Here is a 17406-nt window from a genome sequence, read left to right as displayed (position 1 = left end):
GGAGATTGATGGGTTATTTGAAGTGCTTCTTCTGTATACTACAGTGAAATTTCATGCTGCAGAGCAGTGGTCACGTCTTTCTTACAGGATTTTGGGTTGTGAAATATCTGGGGGGCTTTTCACAGGACTGAGATGGTTTTCAGAAATTATTGGGGTGGAAACAGACGGTGAAGGATTGGAAGGATACAGATGAAATGCCAGTCTGTGTAGTGTTTATTACAGAAGACATGGCCAATACTGTTTACACTGTTTGCAGTGATGTCATCAATCAGACCTCCTCTTAGGCTTATAACAACTAGAAAACAAGCTCACACGTGTGAATGTCCCTGCACACACTGTTTGTTCTCACTAATGAGCCCTGCACCCTCACCTATTGTAGAGCCGCCTTATTCTCTCTGAGTCATTAGAACGGTTCTGTCTTTCATTGAGAGCACAATAAGCAGAGAGAGGCAGAGAAAGAGGAAGAGATTATTCCAACAGACAGACAGAGAGAGAAGAGAGAAAAGGGCCTCTGACTCTGACGCACACAGAACATTTCAAAAGATTTGTGCTGAGCAAGAAGCAGAGGGAGAAAGGAGCATGAGAAAGGTGCTGGCAGAGACGATTATGCTTCATGGTGACAGATATGAGGAGGTAAGAAATACATGCGGGCACGTCTGAAGAAATGTAATGTTCAAAGAACAACAGAGCAGCATGGAAACAGAAAGAATATTATAAAAGCGTGAGGCGGGGGCGAGTGAAACAGCTGATGACAGTGGTTAAAGGAAGGACGAGCAGAGAATTCATAAGGTGATGGAGGATGATGATTGCTTTGTGGCCTTGAAACGTCTTTGGAACAAAAAGAGACATTGCATCCTCGCCTTCCTCTCAGCTTCACACATCTGATTAGGGAAAAATACACCGGCGAGCAAAAACTAAACCACCACCTAAACATTTAAGCACTGTTGTCCGTGTGATCCATACTGATAAAAATGAGTATAACTCCATGTGCTCTTACCGTCGCGACTGATCATATTTCTCATTGGACCCCGGCTGGAAATCAATAAGAAGAGGGCTCATTCTCTTTATATTAGCAGCATTCATCATAATAAAAGCCCCACGTCTGACGGGTGTTGAAGTCACAGTCCTACCCAAAGGAGCCTGATTTGATTGGCTCTCCATGCCTTCATAACAACTAATTACCATATTACAGTGCAGGAAATGGGTGATGTGTGCCTGTGTGAGTGTGTGGCTGCCAGAGCGTGTTTGTATGTGTGCCTCTGTCTCTATGCACCTGTCTATGGTTTTTAATTTAACACATAATTTGTCAGCATCCAAACCCGCCCATTGGAACTGGGATGCTGCAGACCTATAATTAAAATCTGGTATAGCTGCAAGCCTAAGACGTGCGTCTGCTTTTACACTCGGTCACATTTATCAGCGCTGCTGGTGCCCGTCAAGCATCCCGCCTAGTGATTGGCTGATCAGGATTATATTAAATAAATCACAGCCTGGGCCTCCAGTTTACAAGGCTGAGAACACTGTGCGATTTACTATCATGTGTCGGACATATTTTGTACACGGGTCACATACAAGCAAAACACATGGATGAATTATAGGTTCTCTTTAAACTAACACAGCTCATGGAAGGTTATTTATACAGCCCCTGAAGAACAGGAAGAAGATTGCCGATATGAAGATAGATAAACACAGAGACATATATATGGATGGATGGATGGATGGTTAAGTTGGTTGGTAAGGTTGTTGGTTGGTGTGTCAGTTGGTTAGTTTGGATGGGTTTGGACAAGTTGGTTGGTTTCGTATGGTTTGGTTGGTTGGGTTGTTTTTTTGGTTACTTGCCAAGTTTTTTGGTTGGTTGGTTAGTTTGGTTCGGTGTGGTTGGTTTGGTTGGCTTCAAATGGTTGGGTTGGTTTTTCTGTTAGTTGTTTGGTGTATTTATTTGTTTGGTTGGTTTGGTGGATGGTGGGTGGGTTGGTTGGGTTGTTTTTGTGGTAAGTTTGTTCGTTGGTTGGTTTGGTTTGGTTGATTGGGTTGGTTTGTCTGTTAGTTGTTTGGTTGGTTTGTTAGTTTGGTGTGGTGTGGTGTGGTTGGCTTGGTGGATGGTGGGTGGGTTGGTTGGTTGGATGACTCCTTAATTGGTTTCATACGGTTTGATTGGTTGGGTTGGTTTGTTTGTTTGTTTGGTTAGTTAAGCTCTTTGCAGAAATGCATTACCAACTACTGGCTTCGTCTCTGTTCAAGTAAAGTCTTTTTTTTAAATTAAAACACAGGTTTCCATTATGCAAATGTACTTTGCGTGATTATGAAAGGACATATACAGAAAAAACAATGCCTGCTCAGTATTGTTTAGAGTGATCTGACATTAAAAAGGATTTACTGTACAAAGTGACATCTCCTCATTCACTGTGTGTTTTTTCTTTTTAAACTGTGTCCTAAAGTTTTGCTTTGTAAGGTTATAAGGAGATATAATACATTTTAATTTTTGGATCCTGATAAATATTTAATCCCATTTTTTCTCTTTCTCTGTGTATCTGTGTATGTCAAACAAATATGAATGGAAAATACTTTGTGTGCATCATCCATGTTTCGATAACCTGTTTCTGTCCTTAACTAACTTAAGAATATACAACATCAAAGGATTCCCAAATGGAAATTTGTTTTCTTTATTACTAAGATGAAACTTGTTTTTTCTGCTTTGAGTCATACATTTTTTTACAACTGAATCCTGAGTAAAAGGGTTTGGAAATGTTTTAAGGCATTGCACCAAAGCACAGTGTATCTTCTGATCCGCAGGCTGTTAGAGATCAGTCGTTGTCCTACTTTTTCTCAGTGAGGTAGGTGCAGGGGAGGCAGGGGAACCAGGCAATGCGTCATAACTGCTGTTTAGAGGGAGTCTCTCTGTCCCAAAAGTGGGCTAAAACATGCTTCAAATAAATCAGCGGCTCATTAAGGACTCAGTCTCTACAACCAAACCCTCCGGGGGGATTACAGCAGTTCTGTGCCTTCTCTATCAGACTAATATCTCACATACTGTGCCTCATCCTGAGAGAGGGCTGGTAGGCTAAAGGCACTGCACCACAAGCAGATGAAGTATAATTACTTCAAACTTCAGGGTTCGGGGGCAGGATTTAGCTCTGCCTCTGCAGGGAGAGCTCACACAGATGGAATCGAAGCTCCATGTCTGTGCACATGTGTGTCTGTGAAAATTCACATCACTTACGTCACAGAACTTTCTCATCTGCTGTAATCCACTCTCACTAACAGGATTCATCAAAGGTTTCGCGTCAACTTTGAAGTGCAAAGTCCAAAAGGTTATTAATATGGCATTGCAATTACACCAAAAAAATAGATTAACCAATGAAATATTCAGGAGGAGCTGCTCTTGCATCTCCCCACATTGGTAAAATTGATTTCAAGAGTCCAATCACCCGTCCTACCTATGAGCATCGAGCGTCCGTCTCCTAGCGGGTAGCGCTGGTAGCGTGGAACAGCAAACGGGGGCAGCTTGTGGAAGAGAGGCTGCAGCAGCGGCTCCAGTCTGGAGGCTGAAGGATCCGAGGGGTAAAACAGGTTGAAAATCTGAGAGCAGGCTGGATGGAGCTGGCTCACTGAAAACACAATGAGCAGGAAAAGCCATTAGGAGAAGAAACTGTGATAAATAAGCAATACTTACCCCATGTGGCAACAGAAATATGGGTAAAATTCTTCTTTTTTATAACTTTAAGGAACACATAATCTCTAGCTCATTTGCATTTTTCTCCCCTGTTCACTTGAGGGGAAGCTAATAGAGCTGTGCTTGCCATCATAAGACTTAATTTACAGTAAACTATAAGAAACAATGGAGCCGGGAACAGGAAATACAAATCTTCTGGATGACTGCAGGGACAAAATCCAGCTAAAAGCTACAGTGATGTCATTTTCAATATATCAACCAATCAAACTTGTCTGCTATAGGTCAGTGCAGTTCAAAGCTGACATAAAAAATGACAGCTCAACAATTGTGTTTCACGTGCGTCTGTTTCTCACCCTGGACGGCCGGCAGCACGGTGCGTCTCATGGCGAGCACGAGGCCCAGCGGACAGCCCAGCAGGAAGCAGTCTGACACCTCAAAGTCGAACCGGCCGGGGTTCAACACCAGACTGGTGCTACTGCCGCCGCGCACCTCCACACTCTCCTTCATCAGACTGGGGAACAGACATGGACACAAAATATGGAGTGTTACTGTGGCCCATTGTGACGGATCTTGAGACATGCAGGAGGATAGACGGATGAGTTAAACATTAGTTTACGGGGACACCAGTAAAAGCCAGCTAATGTGGCTTCAGGTAAGAAACCTATATTTCAAACCATGTTTGTGGTTAAGTACTGATAATGCAGCATATTTGTGGCTGAAATAAAAGCACAGGATGGGTGAATCACTGCACTTACCAGTTTTTAGTTAAAGAAAAAAACACACAGTAGGTAATCAAATATTTTGAAGGTGGATAATGTCCCTGCTGAAATTGGGAAAGTTAATGTCTCACTCTGAGCACAGATGAGTCATTGAAGCTTTTGCTTTGTCCTTACTCAATCGTAGCCCGGCTTGTTTTAACATTCAGAGGTCGTTGTAGGCACAGGGCCTTTATGACTCAGCCCGAGCTGCTCTTCACAGACTGCACCACGCTTACAGCTGTTTGAATGGCAGAGCCGCTCTCTGCCCCGACTCGACGAGCTCTCTCTGCTCTCTAGCGAGCCAACATTTCCACATTACGTCCTGCATGGGGAGGAGGGATTAGCAAAGAGGCTCCAGCCGTCTTTAAAAGCCGGATCAATAATGCTTTGATTACCTTCCTTCCGCTTCCTTTTGTTTTTGTCTTCTCTCTGTATTGTGTCCACTCCTTCACTTCTCCCTACCATTCTAAGATTCTGTTTGCTAAAATGTATAACTGCTGTGAAATCTCCTCTTAGTAACTTCCTCCAGTCTCAAAGAAAGAACTACACATAGTAGCTGTGTGGCTGAAAAGGCAGAGAACTACTGGGGCATGACTTTTTCAAATGTTCATGTGTAAGGAGGTTAAAAAGACTTGAGGACTCGATGTTCTCTACTTCTGCAAGTGGTCTAATTTCTTGTGCTGACTTTTTAAATTCATTTCAACAAAATTCATGCTCTGACAAAGTGCATTTTCATTTACCGACCAAAAAAACTATAACACCGCTGCTTGTTGGAGCAGAAAGTGAAGTGCTATTCTTGCTGCCTGGATGAGCTAAATCACCCTCTCTGCAGCTACAACACTTGTGATTTAACTGCAGATTGTTACCAATGTGTCAAATAAATACCACAGAATTTACATCGGCTAACTGTCATTGAGTGGTTGACATGTTTTGCGAGGGATAATGAGCCATGAACATATGATTTGCTTAAAACTGTCAGCAGCAAACAGATCTGACACTGATGCCTACCTATTACACTAAAACATCGCAAATAGACGTTGTAATGGACATTAGGCATGCACAAAGCATTTCAGCAGCACTAACAGCACATCATCTTTTTCTGAGCACTTCACACTAAATAGACGTCTAAATGCAGTCAATTATGTCCATTTACGTGTGTGTGTTTCTACTCATGAAAGGAAGTCTGTTTAGACAACAGTGGAATTAGCCAAAACACACATCCCTACCAGAAGTGGGTTTGGGAAAAAAGAGACGTAGTGAGGTTAAAGAAATCATTTGTACATGATCTCACTGTCAATTCCCAGTCAGGGCAAAAGCAGAGCAAGGTGCGCATGGAAACATCCGAATTGGTGTGAAACTGAGGTAGAGAGATCATCCTGATAGGAGGCCTAATGGTAACTGGTAACATCCACTTGGAGGTGGAGGGTCAAAGGAGCAGAGGTTACCCTCCACACAGTGGAGCCCGAGCTAATCAGGAGTGTAAAACAGAAGGTGAAAGGTGAGAGATGCGACATCATGAACACATTGTGGTTAACTGTGAAAGGATGGGATCCTCTCCTCAGTGACCCTGTTTCTGTGATGGTGTAAGCCCAGAGGGGCGCGTGATCTGGAATGGGAACACTGGTTGTTTGAAGTGAGTTAACATGGCGATTGTACCCCCTCCAGCCACCCCGACCCAGCTAAATTCCCCCGCTTGCTCGCTCGCTCTCCCTCACAAACCGGCTGGCACAGGCTCACACAGCCTATTTATAGTCCAGGCGAGGCAGGTAGGCAGGAGGGGCAGCCAAGCTGCAAATAATGACAAAGAGCAGGAGCGAAACAGGGAGACACATTGCAGGAGAACCTGGAAGGGGGCCGGCGTGCAACATCTGGGTCGTCATATGAGCCCCTACTCATCAGAGATCAACAGACGCTGTTTGACAGACAGATGAAAGAATCTCTAATAATAGTCTGAGTGCCTGATGAGGTGAGGTGTTTGTGTGAACTACTTGTTTGGACTAAATATTAGATTATTCAAGTATATATTTAACACTTTAAATTAACTATAATTGAAATATCAATTTGTATAACTATATTTTTTAAAATTCATTTGTTAAACAAACAAACTTACATTGCCGTACAGTACATAATATCGTCTGGCTTGTTAGTATGTCCGTGTGTTCTGCCCCACCTGGAGAAAAAGCTGTGCTGGCCCGTGGACGATGTGTCTCCATCGTAGGAGTCGCTCTGCTTGCGGCTGAGCGGCGGCCCACCCTGGCTGTGCCCTTCGTTGGGAACAGAGATGTCGATGTTGCTCTTACTCAGCCTCTTGCTGGAACTCAGGCTCGGGCTGGACTCCCCGAGCAGGCCCGAGTTGTCCTGAGAGGAAGGAAGGAGAATCATGTGCAGCATACCGGAAAGCCTCGTACGTTCACAGGATTGGGTGCACAGGGAAATTGTATAGAATCAGATGGGAGGTGAAGCGTTTTCCCAGGTGAACGGTTAAATGTGGGAGAGAAAATTGTGCCCGTGTGAGAGTGAACGGACGAGATGTGAGCGGATTTTAATGGCAGAGTGAACAGAGGGGAGAAGTGGGGATTCATGCGACGCTTAGCAGGAAGAAATTGACAAAAAATGACAAGCGCTGCTTCAGGAGGGCATTTCAGCATCAATATTATGATGAATATGTTTCATGCACGCTGCAGGACCTCCTTAAAATGGTGCTCAGAAAAAATCAGATCCCCATCAAATCAAGCGCAGAAAACAACCACTGATCCACACACAGAAAATTACCATCTCCACAGCGCGATTATTTACAGCATTAATGTATGAGACTGTGATAAAAATCAAAGTGCAGAGGACATTGCCTCTGGCGTACAGCAACCTTTTCTAAGAAATGTGTCTTGTTGCTGACAGGAAATAGGCGGAGGTGAGCTTTGTGTACAAAGGAGTCGTGCCAAGGACGTCGCCACTGGAGTACATGGACGCTTGTACTAATTAACTCCTCTGATGAAAACACGGTGCAACAGAGGCATGAAATCTTGATCACTTGGAGGGATCTTTTAATCATCTACACCTAGTAAAACGTTCCTTCAGCAGCTGTTAAGAGTGTCCCGAACCCTGAACAGGTCTGTGCTTCATCATCATCATCGCCATGTAACAGGGAGCTCCTACCTTCAGGCTCTCTGTGCTGTTGTTCCTGCTGCTGTTGTTGGGGCTGCCGGGCCTCTGGTGGTTGCTGAAGCACAGAGCGTCAAAGCACAGCACACCTCCCACACAGTCGCCCATCAGGCAGACCTGCAAGGGAAATATATCATTTAGACGTCTTCGTCATGAGGTGGACAGTCAGTGGAAGCACAGGAGGGCCATGAGAGGGGTGTATTGATGTAATTTAAACAATGAGAAAACAACAGATTTCAGGATACAGTTTGTACTAAAATGCTCTATTTTTTTGTTTTCCTATTAACTATCTGTCTTGAGCTGTTTCATTAAAAATGTATTTCAACATTTTTTAGCCGTGAGCAGCTCCTCCTTTTCATTTGTGTACGGCTATGTAAGACAATATCACACATCAATACCATGCAGACTGTGATTAAGAGAAGCCAAGTGGGAAACCTTGTTAAACCTGAGCTGTTGTTGTGAGCAGACGGGAATATCTGACAGCTTTGATGTCTCTCACTTAATGAAAAGAACTAGAGAGCATGTCAACAGATCGACGTTTTGCCAAGTCATTATTGCTGGCATGTACTAAACAAAACCCGATAGTAACACTAACTCAGAAAGTAAAGTATCACTGCTCTTTCCTTCTACAACATCACTCGTATGCATGCATTTTTTCGGGGGGAAAACACGCTTAATATACTGTAGCTACAAAAAACAGCATTTCTTGGTAAGTGGCGTTCCCTGTGCTGACCCGTATGACTACTTCATCATCACCACGCACTGAACAATTAAAAAGAGTTGCAACGAAAAGCCTCACGGCTCATTATAATTACACATTGAGCAATTTGTCGAAATAATACTGCATAACAATGAGAGGACGGGGATGGAGTCTAATCATCTAAATGAGCCAGTTTTAGATGTAAAGTGAAACGGGGGCGACTTGTTCTACGTCCGAGACAATTATGAACTCCGCTCAAAGTTGGAGAAAACTGGGGGCAGATCCATCAATCCCGACTTCATGAGGAAATGTTGTCTAACATTGCGACACAAAGCGCCCATGAAAAGGCTCATTGTAGAGAGTGAGCTAAAATACGTTTTCAGGAGGGGCGCTGTTGTGGTTCCCTGAGCCAATCACAGCGTATAGGTGAGTGTGGGAGTGTCCATTCAGACCGGCAAAAATGGCGAAAGAGCGATGCAGAGATGGCCTTCTTTCTGTTGGACAGGTAGGTGCCTCAAAGCGGGTAGGACAAGCTTACCGGCAGTTAGCATGCTAGCGCAAAGGTAACCGTGATGCTGTTGGTGTTAGCTCGGCGAGGTGGGCGTGTTCTCGCACGAGAGAGTGAGAGTGAGCTCAGGAGGAGGGGCCCAGTTTGAATATGTTGTTGACAAAATGCAAGGAAACATCCAACTTATTATATCTTTAAGTACTACTCACTGGTCGAAAATGTAATGTGCTTCAGGGAAATCAGACACCCAGAAGAGTGTTACATGTTTTTATATGCTTTTATATATTATTGAATGTAAAAACCAATAAACAGGAACATAAACATTTGGAAATAGTCGTTGAGTTGAGTCTAGCTTGCTTTTGTAGGTAGTATAGAGGCATTGATGCTGTTTCATAACCAGATTAAACTGCCTCTATTAGATTTAATTCAAAATATACACACTCTCATACAGTAAAATCCGTGCTACATGAAAAGTCGTGTTAAAATATGTTGCTAATGAGTGCTGGTTTAGCTCAGCGGTTAAATTGTGCAACCCAACAGAGGCTACAGTCCTCCTCGATGCGGAGGCCCCGGGTTCAGCTCCCACCCTCAGCCCTCTGCCGCATCATCCCCCTAGTTATTCCCGTGTTTTCAACTCCATCCTCTGTCCTCTCACTCAATATGAGATATATGTTGCCAATGATATAAGGTAGATTGTGACATTATAACATTCTGCAAGTCAGCTTCAGCTACAGTCTTTTTAAACAACAGGAGCAGCAATGCTTAGAGTTGCATGTACACTTGCAGAAACAGTTATACATATTTCTTGTTTATGTTTGGCTGGGATGCAGCATAACAAAGATCATATAAAAGAATGTACAGCTCCAAAAGTTTTAACCTATAATCATAAATCTATCCACACTAACAGGAGCCCAATAACCCCTGCGAGGTTGTTAACGTGTACCTCCTGGCTTTATGTAATGTATTTAGCTGTAGCTGATTGGCTAATCAGGACTGTATTGATCAGCGGCTCTAAGTGATGTGCCATGAAGTCCTGAGAACCTGAGGAATTTCATTTCACACACTACAGCAGCTGAACAACAGCAGCAAACAGAGGTGTAAATAAACCGCAGAAAATTAACTATTATTGTTGGACACTTGTTGACCTTGCTTGTCATTACGTTTAATAGAATAGTTTATTTAAGTTCAAGCTGAGTAACGAGAAGTTGTTTTTCAGCGTGCTAAACTAATGCTGTTAAATTAACTCAACTGTAAACAGTGTTGTTACAGATCATTACCTCTGTAGAACTTACAGCTTGTTACCAAGAGATAATAAGCTGTTACGTACAAGAGAGAGAAACGTGGTCCACTTAAACCGTAGAAATCTCTGAGGGCCTGAGCTCCCACAGATTACACAGCCCACTCTGAAGCAATCTTTTCTTCCTTTGACAATCATTGACTTCTTTTAAAGTGCCTCTAACTCATTATTCAATGATGAGAGACTACAGTGAAGGAGTTCTCCTCTAGCGTGCTCTCCAGACAGAAGAAGGCGAGACAGACCTGGCCCCTGAATCCCTGGCCGTCCTCGGACTGCAGGAAGCTGCGGTACACCTGGTTGGCTCGGGCGATCACGGTTGCCACCGCGTCCTGGTAGCGGGGAGAGACGATGGCGAGGAGGGGGAGAGCGGCCAGGGGGAGGTGGTCCACGCTGCTGGACACACAGCTCTCGTCATAGCTGTACGGGTTCAGGCTGGAGGAGGGAGAAGCAAGAGAAGAGAGATGGAGGGGGAAGACCGGAACAGGATGATTATTTTATGTCTTAAAAAAGCAATCCTTTCAATTTTGTCTCATCCAATTTGTTCATGATGCACTCTATCAGATTTTAGACGAGGCTTTCCCACAATGCAACTGTTTCAGTGTGTGTGTGTGTGTGTGTGTTTGAGTGTGTACACAAGCAAGATAAGAAGAAAAGGGATGTTATCTCAAGGAACAAAGCAAAACACAAGCACAGGTAGCAGTAATGACAGCAGATTCTTTGTCTTCGCTGCTGTGTAGACATTAATGAACGTGTGTGTGTGTGTGTGTTTGCTTTGTGTGTGTCTCAGTGACAAGGCAGACACAGAACAAAACGGTAAAACATAACGTTTCCCAGCACTCTCTTTGAGCAGCAGCGTCACCATCCATCAGAGGAAGAAGCTGTAATGTCACACCGAGGCTGAAACATGTCACAGCACAGAGGGGTTAAACCTCTGAAGCTACAAAAGCTGCTGGTTTTTATGAAGCACCGACACAAAATATTGTACTATAGGACCGTTTTGAAGGCTACAATTGCTGCCCCAGATACCGCTTAGATTACCAGATCAATAATAATTTAATCTCTGTTCAGTCTATTGAATACAGATATAGATTTGTGACAGGTTTAGCCCGGCTTTACACCCCAACTTGAAGGCAGAGAGAGAAACTGGGAGAAAGAGCTGAGGAATATAAACTCTCTCTGCAGCACATCAGTTTTAAGATCTTTATTGGAACTGCGTTAAATCGCATCAGAAGGTACAAACACGACAAACTCAGCAGTGCACAGTGAAGCCAACATCTAAAAACACATCAAGATTCTCAGCAAATATATCTCTCCGTTTTTATTCATGTAGTGAGAAGAACATTTGTACCATGTTGTCGTCTTATAGCCTTGTTAAATATGTATATATATATATGTATATCTTTTAAATCTAAAATAATATTCTAAACATTTACCCTGTGGTATTAAAGAGGGATTTTCAATGTATCAGAGTCAGAATCAGAAATACTTTATTTGTCCCGGGGGGAAATTTGTGCGTTGCAGTTGCTCAATACAAACTAGAAATATAGAAAATATAAATAGAGTAAAATATATGTTAAATATGTTTATTATATACAGAAAAATGTAAGAAAATATATAAATTATATACAGAAGGTTGTTCCAATTTGAAGGCTCCTTTAGATGTGGCCGACAAATGAGTCAACTGTTTCCCCGGCCGGATCCATCGGGTGCATCCTTTGCGGCCCACCGTATCTCGAGATGCATTGCGCGCCAATTAACGCCTTTTAAACAGTTTTTGTTTTCAACTCAGTCGAATAGCTAGTGTTACACATGTTTATGAAAAGGAAAGGGCCCTTGATACAAATGATCTTTAAAATAATAGGTTAACTTAAGTGACTTTAGCTATGCTAGCTAGTTAGCCCGCTAGCTACCTGTTGCTAGGCAACAGGAGCGGCGTTGGATGACGCAAGGCTAGACCAGACCGTCTCATTTCAGTTCGGCTTTAATGGCCTACGCAGGCTATGAATGGAGCACCCTCCGTGGACCGCTTCCTTCGAAGGCTACAGCCCGTGGATTGGGACACAGCTATTGGATTGAGGACACTGGGTCCAATAAAATGAGGTGTGTCTTAGTTGTTAAAGTGAGTATTAACATCGCACATTGATTTGAGGACACCTGGTCACATGACATGGAAGCTATTGAAAAAAAACATAAATTTTTCTTTAAAAATTACTATAAAATATTAGCAGCAATTAACTCCAATGTAATGAGGTGTCTCATTGTCCAAATTTAAAGTTAAAAAACCCAAGCCTTTATAAAGGATTCATGACAATAAAAATAGAGAATATAGGCAGCAAGCGAGTCTTTAATGAGCAGTTAGGCCACACATTGGCGCTAATTAGCTAATTACCAACACCTGGGCCCAGTGGCTGCTCACAGCAGGGTCTGCCCTCGTCGTTAGGATGCACACTTCTCCAACAATGAACAAACAACAGGCGATTCTTGTGAGTATGCTACAAGATACAGCACTGAAATCTCTGGATATCAGTCATTGTTATTGTTGTATACTTTTTAATTATCTTTAGCAACCTGCAGTTTTGTAATGACAACATTAGCTTTGAATCTAAAGCCCATCCGGGACCACTCTCTCTCCTGAACAATCAGAGATTAAATTAATAGCAATCTTCTAAACTAATGAAGCAAATAAGTGTAGCTCCCAAAACATGGGAGTAGTTCTTGTTGTTGAGCTAATTGGACTGGCGTTATTAACTAGTACGCCCGGCAACGGCATGCAGGCCTGTTGTGCCTCGTGGGGTTTTGAACTTAGAGCCAAACATTGTGTTGCCATGGTTACACTACAATACCCCAGAAATGGGAAAATTTAGTCTTTGTACCAGCAATGAAAGAAAATGTAGTGGGGCCAGAGTAACGTATTGATCCTTCAATGACTGTGAATGTAATTTTGTATGTACTTTATCCAACTGCTTTCACTGCCTGCATGATTTCGTAAAATGCTCGTTATGTCTGTGTTTTTCGGACTAAAGAACTTTTCGTTTTTTGCGCATTTGAGAAGTTACAAAACTCCCGCAGCTGCCTCATGACTCTGTTTGTAGCAGCCAAGGCCAATTTCTGTTGTAGTTATAAAACACCGAGCTGCAGGCTGAGGGAAACCTGTTGGGAACAAGAGAGACAATAGCTGTGATTGTTTTGCTCCCAGCTACATGGTGTTCACCAGTCAATCTGCGACATCTAACCACCTCCACAATCCCCACTGCCAGCATCACAGCAAACAATGACAGATCTGTGTTGGAGGGCAATTATTTACACCAGAGTAAATAGACTGAAAAACGGTTCTGTCAACCTCTGCTTGACAGAAATATGTGAACATCAAACAGGCAAATTTATCATCCACAAATTGGTGTGTTTAAACATATCTTTCTTGTAAAAGCCAAATTACAAACTCACCGAACATGGCTGTCTCATCTTTGACCGGGTCGGTGCTGCGAGCAATACCAGCAGCATTATATGAAACTGAAGTTGCACTGTGCCATTTTATTGTCACTAAAACACCCCCACGTACACCTCATCTCCCAACTGGACAAAGTCGAGTCACAGCAAGTCACCGAGATATCAGGCGGGTGCAGGTGAGAAATAAATGTGTGAGATCAGAAAAAATGCTTTCTCTCCGACCAGAGCTGCCATGTCACAAACACAAAACCTGCAGGATCACCCCTTGGAGGGATTGCAAGGAACTGAAAGGAAGAAGAAGAAAATATGGCTGCCTTTCAATGGTCATTCAAACATGGTCACTCCAAAGGTGTTTATTACCCATAATGCACTGCAGTTACACATTTAGTTCCAGAGAATACATCCATAGTGAGATGGCATTAATGTACGTAAAATACCTGAATGCCAACAACGGCATAAATAAAAGAAGGCAAATCTTATGGAATAGCAACATGTCGTCTGTATAGAAGTGTAACAACCATATTTTCAGATATTAAACTAATTTCCCATAAAGTAAAACTTCTATAGCTCTATGTATCCTGTTATCACAAACTTTATATGAACATGAACTTATTTGCGATGCCTGTGTTGATGATATGAGGGAAAGAAAAAGACTTCTTTTCAAGTGTTTTAGAGGAAAGAGGAGCTAGTAAGGTCGGAAGTAGCATTTCATCTCTATATATTTTATAGGTCTGTATAAGTTGGCTTTTATTGTATAGGTTCATGATTGAAATAAAAGGAGTAAGGCACTTAGCCTACAACTGGCAGTAGATACATTATAGTTGGAGCTAAAAGTGTTCAAGGACAGGTGCTTTCCATTTCAATCTCCCTTTCTTCCATCTTCCCTCTGTTTTCTAGGTGGCCTCCACGAGAGTTACTGTTACATAATTCCAAGGGCCACAGGTGAGTGGACTAGGGTAAGTGAACCACTAATGCACTATAGCCTGACTACAAGCAGTTTTTGAGTAATGGTAAATCAATCAAGTCAAGTCAAGTCAATTTATTTATAGTCTCGAATGGGCAATTTGTACTTGCATAAAAACACCAAAACATAAAACATGCAGCAGTCGACGCAAGCTAGTGTCCAGGAGGCTCGTACCTATACATGGGTGAGAACTGTTGTACACACTCCTCTGGAGCACGCTAAGTGTCCACCGTTACCCCACAGGGGCTATGAATAATAATAACAATAATAATAATAATAATAATGATCGTAAATAATGCACCTAGCAACATCACCATCAACAGGACATGACTCAACATATCCTCATCTCATGATGGACATCTGTGTTACTGTGGATCGCTAGATCATCACTACAAATCTGACTTACTGTACATCAATGTTAAAAAGCATAATTGTCCCTGTATCATCATCATCATCCACACTAGCTCTACAGCAACAATAGTAATTACCTCTTCTTGCCATCATTATTCAAGGCATGAAAGGAGACAGGGGTGAAGGAATTTTTGCACCTATTTTTTGTGGTCATGGGGGCCAGTAAGCGTAGGCCAGACTCCAGAATCAATCAATCTTTGAACCTTTATTTATACTCGAGAGATCATTGAGGGGCAACCCTCGTTTACGATGATATCGAGTCCATTACAGAAGCAATTAAAGGACATAACGTGTTAAAACAACCAGATGAGAGATAGATAAAAGGCTATTTAAATCACTAAACGGGGGATTTGACACCAAGATAAGACAATTAAAAGGAGGAGTAAAATACAGGTGTGTAAGGTAAACCCTAAAATGTTCTAAAATAATCAATTTGATAATTAAAATTGGAAAAAATAAAATGGATGGTAGTTTTCTTAACTCAGGAAGTACTGTAGTCATCCAAAACCCTCCAAAGATTGATGAATGCATTGATTTACCATCACCATTAACATTCTGAAATAAAGTTAAATAAAATTGTATTTACAAGCACACAGTCAAGAGAAAATAATTGAAAGTGTGTACTTCAGAAAAAGTAGTTCCTTTTTGCACATTGGAAAACACATGTTGTAAGCAAAGCCAACTAAATGAAACTCTTGACACTGTATTTTCCTGCCTTTCAGAGATGTTGCTATGTGGCTTGCAACAATTGACCGTAGTAACCTGACTCTTAGAAAATCTACAAATAGAGAAATAAAAAAAGAGGAACACCAACGGATTTATCTGAGTCTGAGTAGGTAAGGAAAAAAGAAAGATGTAAGTCAATTATTAACAGTAGCTCCACCTTACTGTGATTATACCTTCTTGTAATACAAGAATAATTGTATTTAAATACTAGTTAAAGCTCCTGTGAGGAATTATGTCTGGTTATAAAACAGACTGAAATTAATTCTGATGACTCTATATGACCTACAAAAGCAAACCAGACCATCAGCGACATGATTGATTATTTCCATATAGTTATTTTTAATGCCTGAAACTGCCGGCGGGGGGGGGGTAGGTGTCAGACGAAGCGATTAACTGCACGCGGCCTTTGTTTACATTTAACAGTGAGTCATACATGTGACTGTCAAAGAAAGCAATGTGCAGGACAAAATCAGCAGAGAGATAAGAGGTACATCGTTGGCCACAGGGGGTGCCAAAATCAACACAAACCGAAAAAAACACTTCCTTAGTTTTAATGTAAATATGGCAAGCTTATAACAAGACTTGGTAAAAACCTAGTATGTGGCTGACCGTATCAGGTCAATGTGCGCTTTTGTGGGCAATGTGTTACAAGAACTGTCCTTATGATGACAACGTGTTTGAAAGCAGGTACGCGCTGCGGACGTAGGAGAAGACAGTGGACGAGCAGCGGAGGAGCAGCCCCGCCTACTCCCCGAACAAAGTATCCAGAGCTGAGTCAGTGGAGGTCCAATATGCTCCATGATCCGCCATTGCGATGTTGCAACTCTCTCTCTCTCTCAGTCAGTCAGTCAGTCACATACAGACCATTTGTAGGGCTGACCCCGGCTGCCAGCCAAAAAGAACTTTGTAAAATATGGTATTTCATGTTGTTTTGTGTCTCTGAGGTTATTTCTTGCTTCATGCCTTCATGAAGTCATTTTGTGTTTCTTTGTAGTTGTTTTGAGTCTTTTAAACGTTTGATCGACTTCCCACAGGCAATGTAGGAAGTCTATTAAACGAGGGCTCTGGTCCAAGGTTTACCTGACCCCTTTGGACCCTGGAGATTTGCCCATTTGGCCCTTTCAGTAATCCGTCTAGGGCAGCAGCTTATACTGCATTAGGCTGCTATAATGCTCGGTGAGGGAATGAGGTTTATTTACGATTCTAATGGATTCAAAGTAAAAGCTCAATACAATAAGTATGTTTTTCCAATTTTCTGATCTCTATAAAGTTCATTCTCTGCTCGGCAGACTCCTGCTGGACTAAAGGACTTGCTATTTACAAGCAGCAGCGAGCAGAGTCACATCCTATGATGTGTCTCTGATGTGCAGCTGTCAGTAGAAAGCTCGTCACCTGAAGCCTCTGCAGAGTCAGCGCTGTGAACCCTTTCCAGGGCAGCTTTCTGAGACTGATTCTACGCTTTGAGACGCTTTCATGCAGATTTGAAAGAAACAGGAAAAAGGGGAAACCTTTGGAATATATTCCGTGTTGCTGGTTTGGTTCTGCACAAAGTTATTTGCATAACAACAGTGTCACTCCTTCTACAAAAGCTGCCGAGTTAAATATTCAGCTCAGGAAACTCAAGTGCAGAGACACATTGCTCCAGGAGGAAGACATGCTGTGCAACTAAACACCATCAGGTCCCTTCATCCTTAAACTTTCAGGATTTGTTTATCAGGTGGCTGTTTGAGCTTTGGAGCTGAAATGAGAAATCCCAACATCCC

At 42.4% G+C, this 17406-nt stretch overlaps 1 protein-coding gene across 1 annotated transcript in view; it reads right to left on the bottom strand.

The window, feature by feature from the left end:
- Positions 1 to 17406, bottom strand: part of pitpnm3 (PITPNM family member 3) — an 89544-nt gene that overhangs the window by 16492 nt on the left and 55646 nt on the right. The window contains exons 6-10 of the mRNA XM_069668874.1: positions 10338 to 10527; positions 7585 to 7707; positions 6602 to 6789; positions 4027 to 4184; positions 3438 to 3608 (exon numbers count right to left, since the gene is read on the bottom strand). Of these exons, the coding sequence (XP_069524975.1) occupies positions 3438 to 3608; positions 4027 to 4184; positions 6602 to 6789; positions 7585 to 7707; positions 10338 to 10527 (830 nt within the window). The remainder of the gene's footprint in view (positions 1 to 3437; positions 3609 to 4026; positions 4185 to 6601; positions 6790 to 7584; positions 7708 to 10337; positions 10528 to 17406) is intronic.

Source organism: Semicossyphus pulcher, unplaced genomic scaffold (assembly GCF_022749685.1).
Source record: "Semicossyphus pulcher isolate SPU_LCO1_2020_fin unplaced genomic scaffold, fSemPul1.0.p SCAF_19, whole genome shotgun sequence".
NCBI classification, from domain to species: Eukaryota; Metazoa; Chordata; class Actinopteri; order Labriformes; family Labridae; genus Semicossyphus; species Semicossyphus pulcher.
This window is presented reverse-complemented; position numbering and strand designations above follow the sequence as displayed.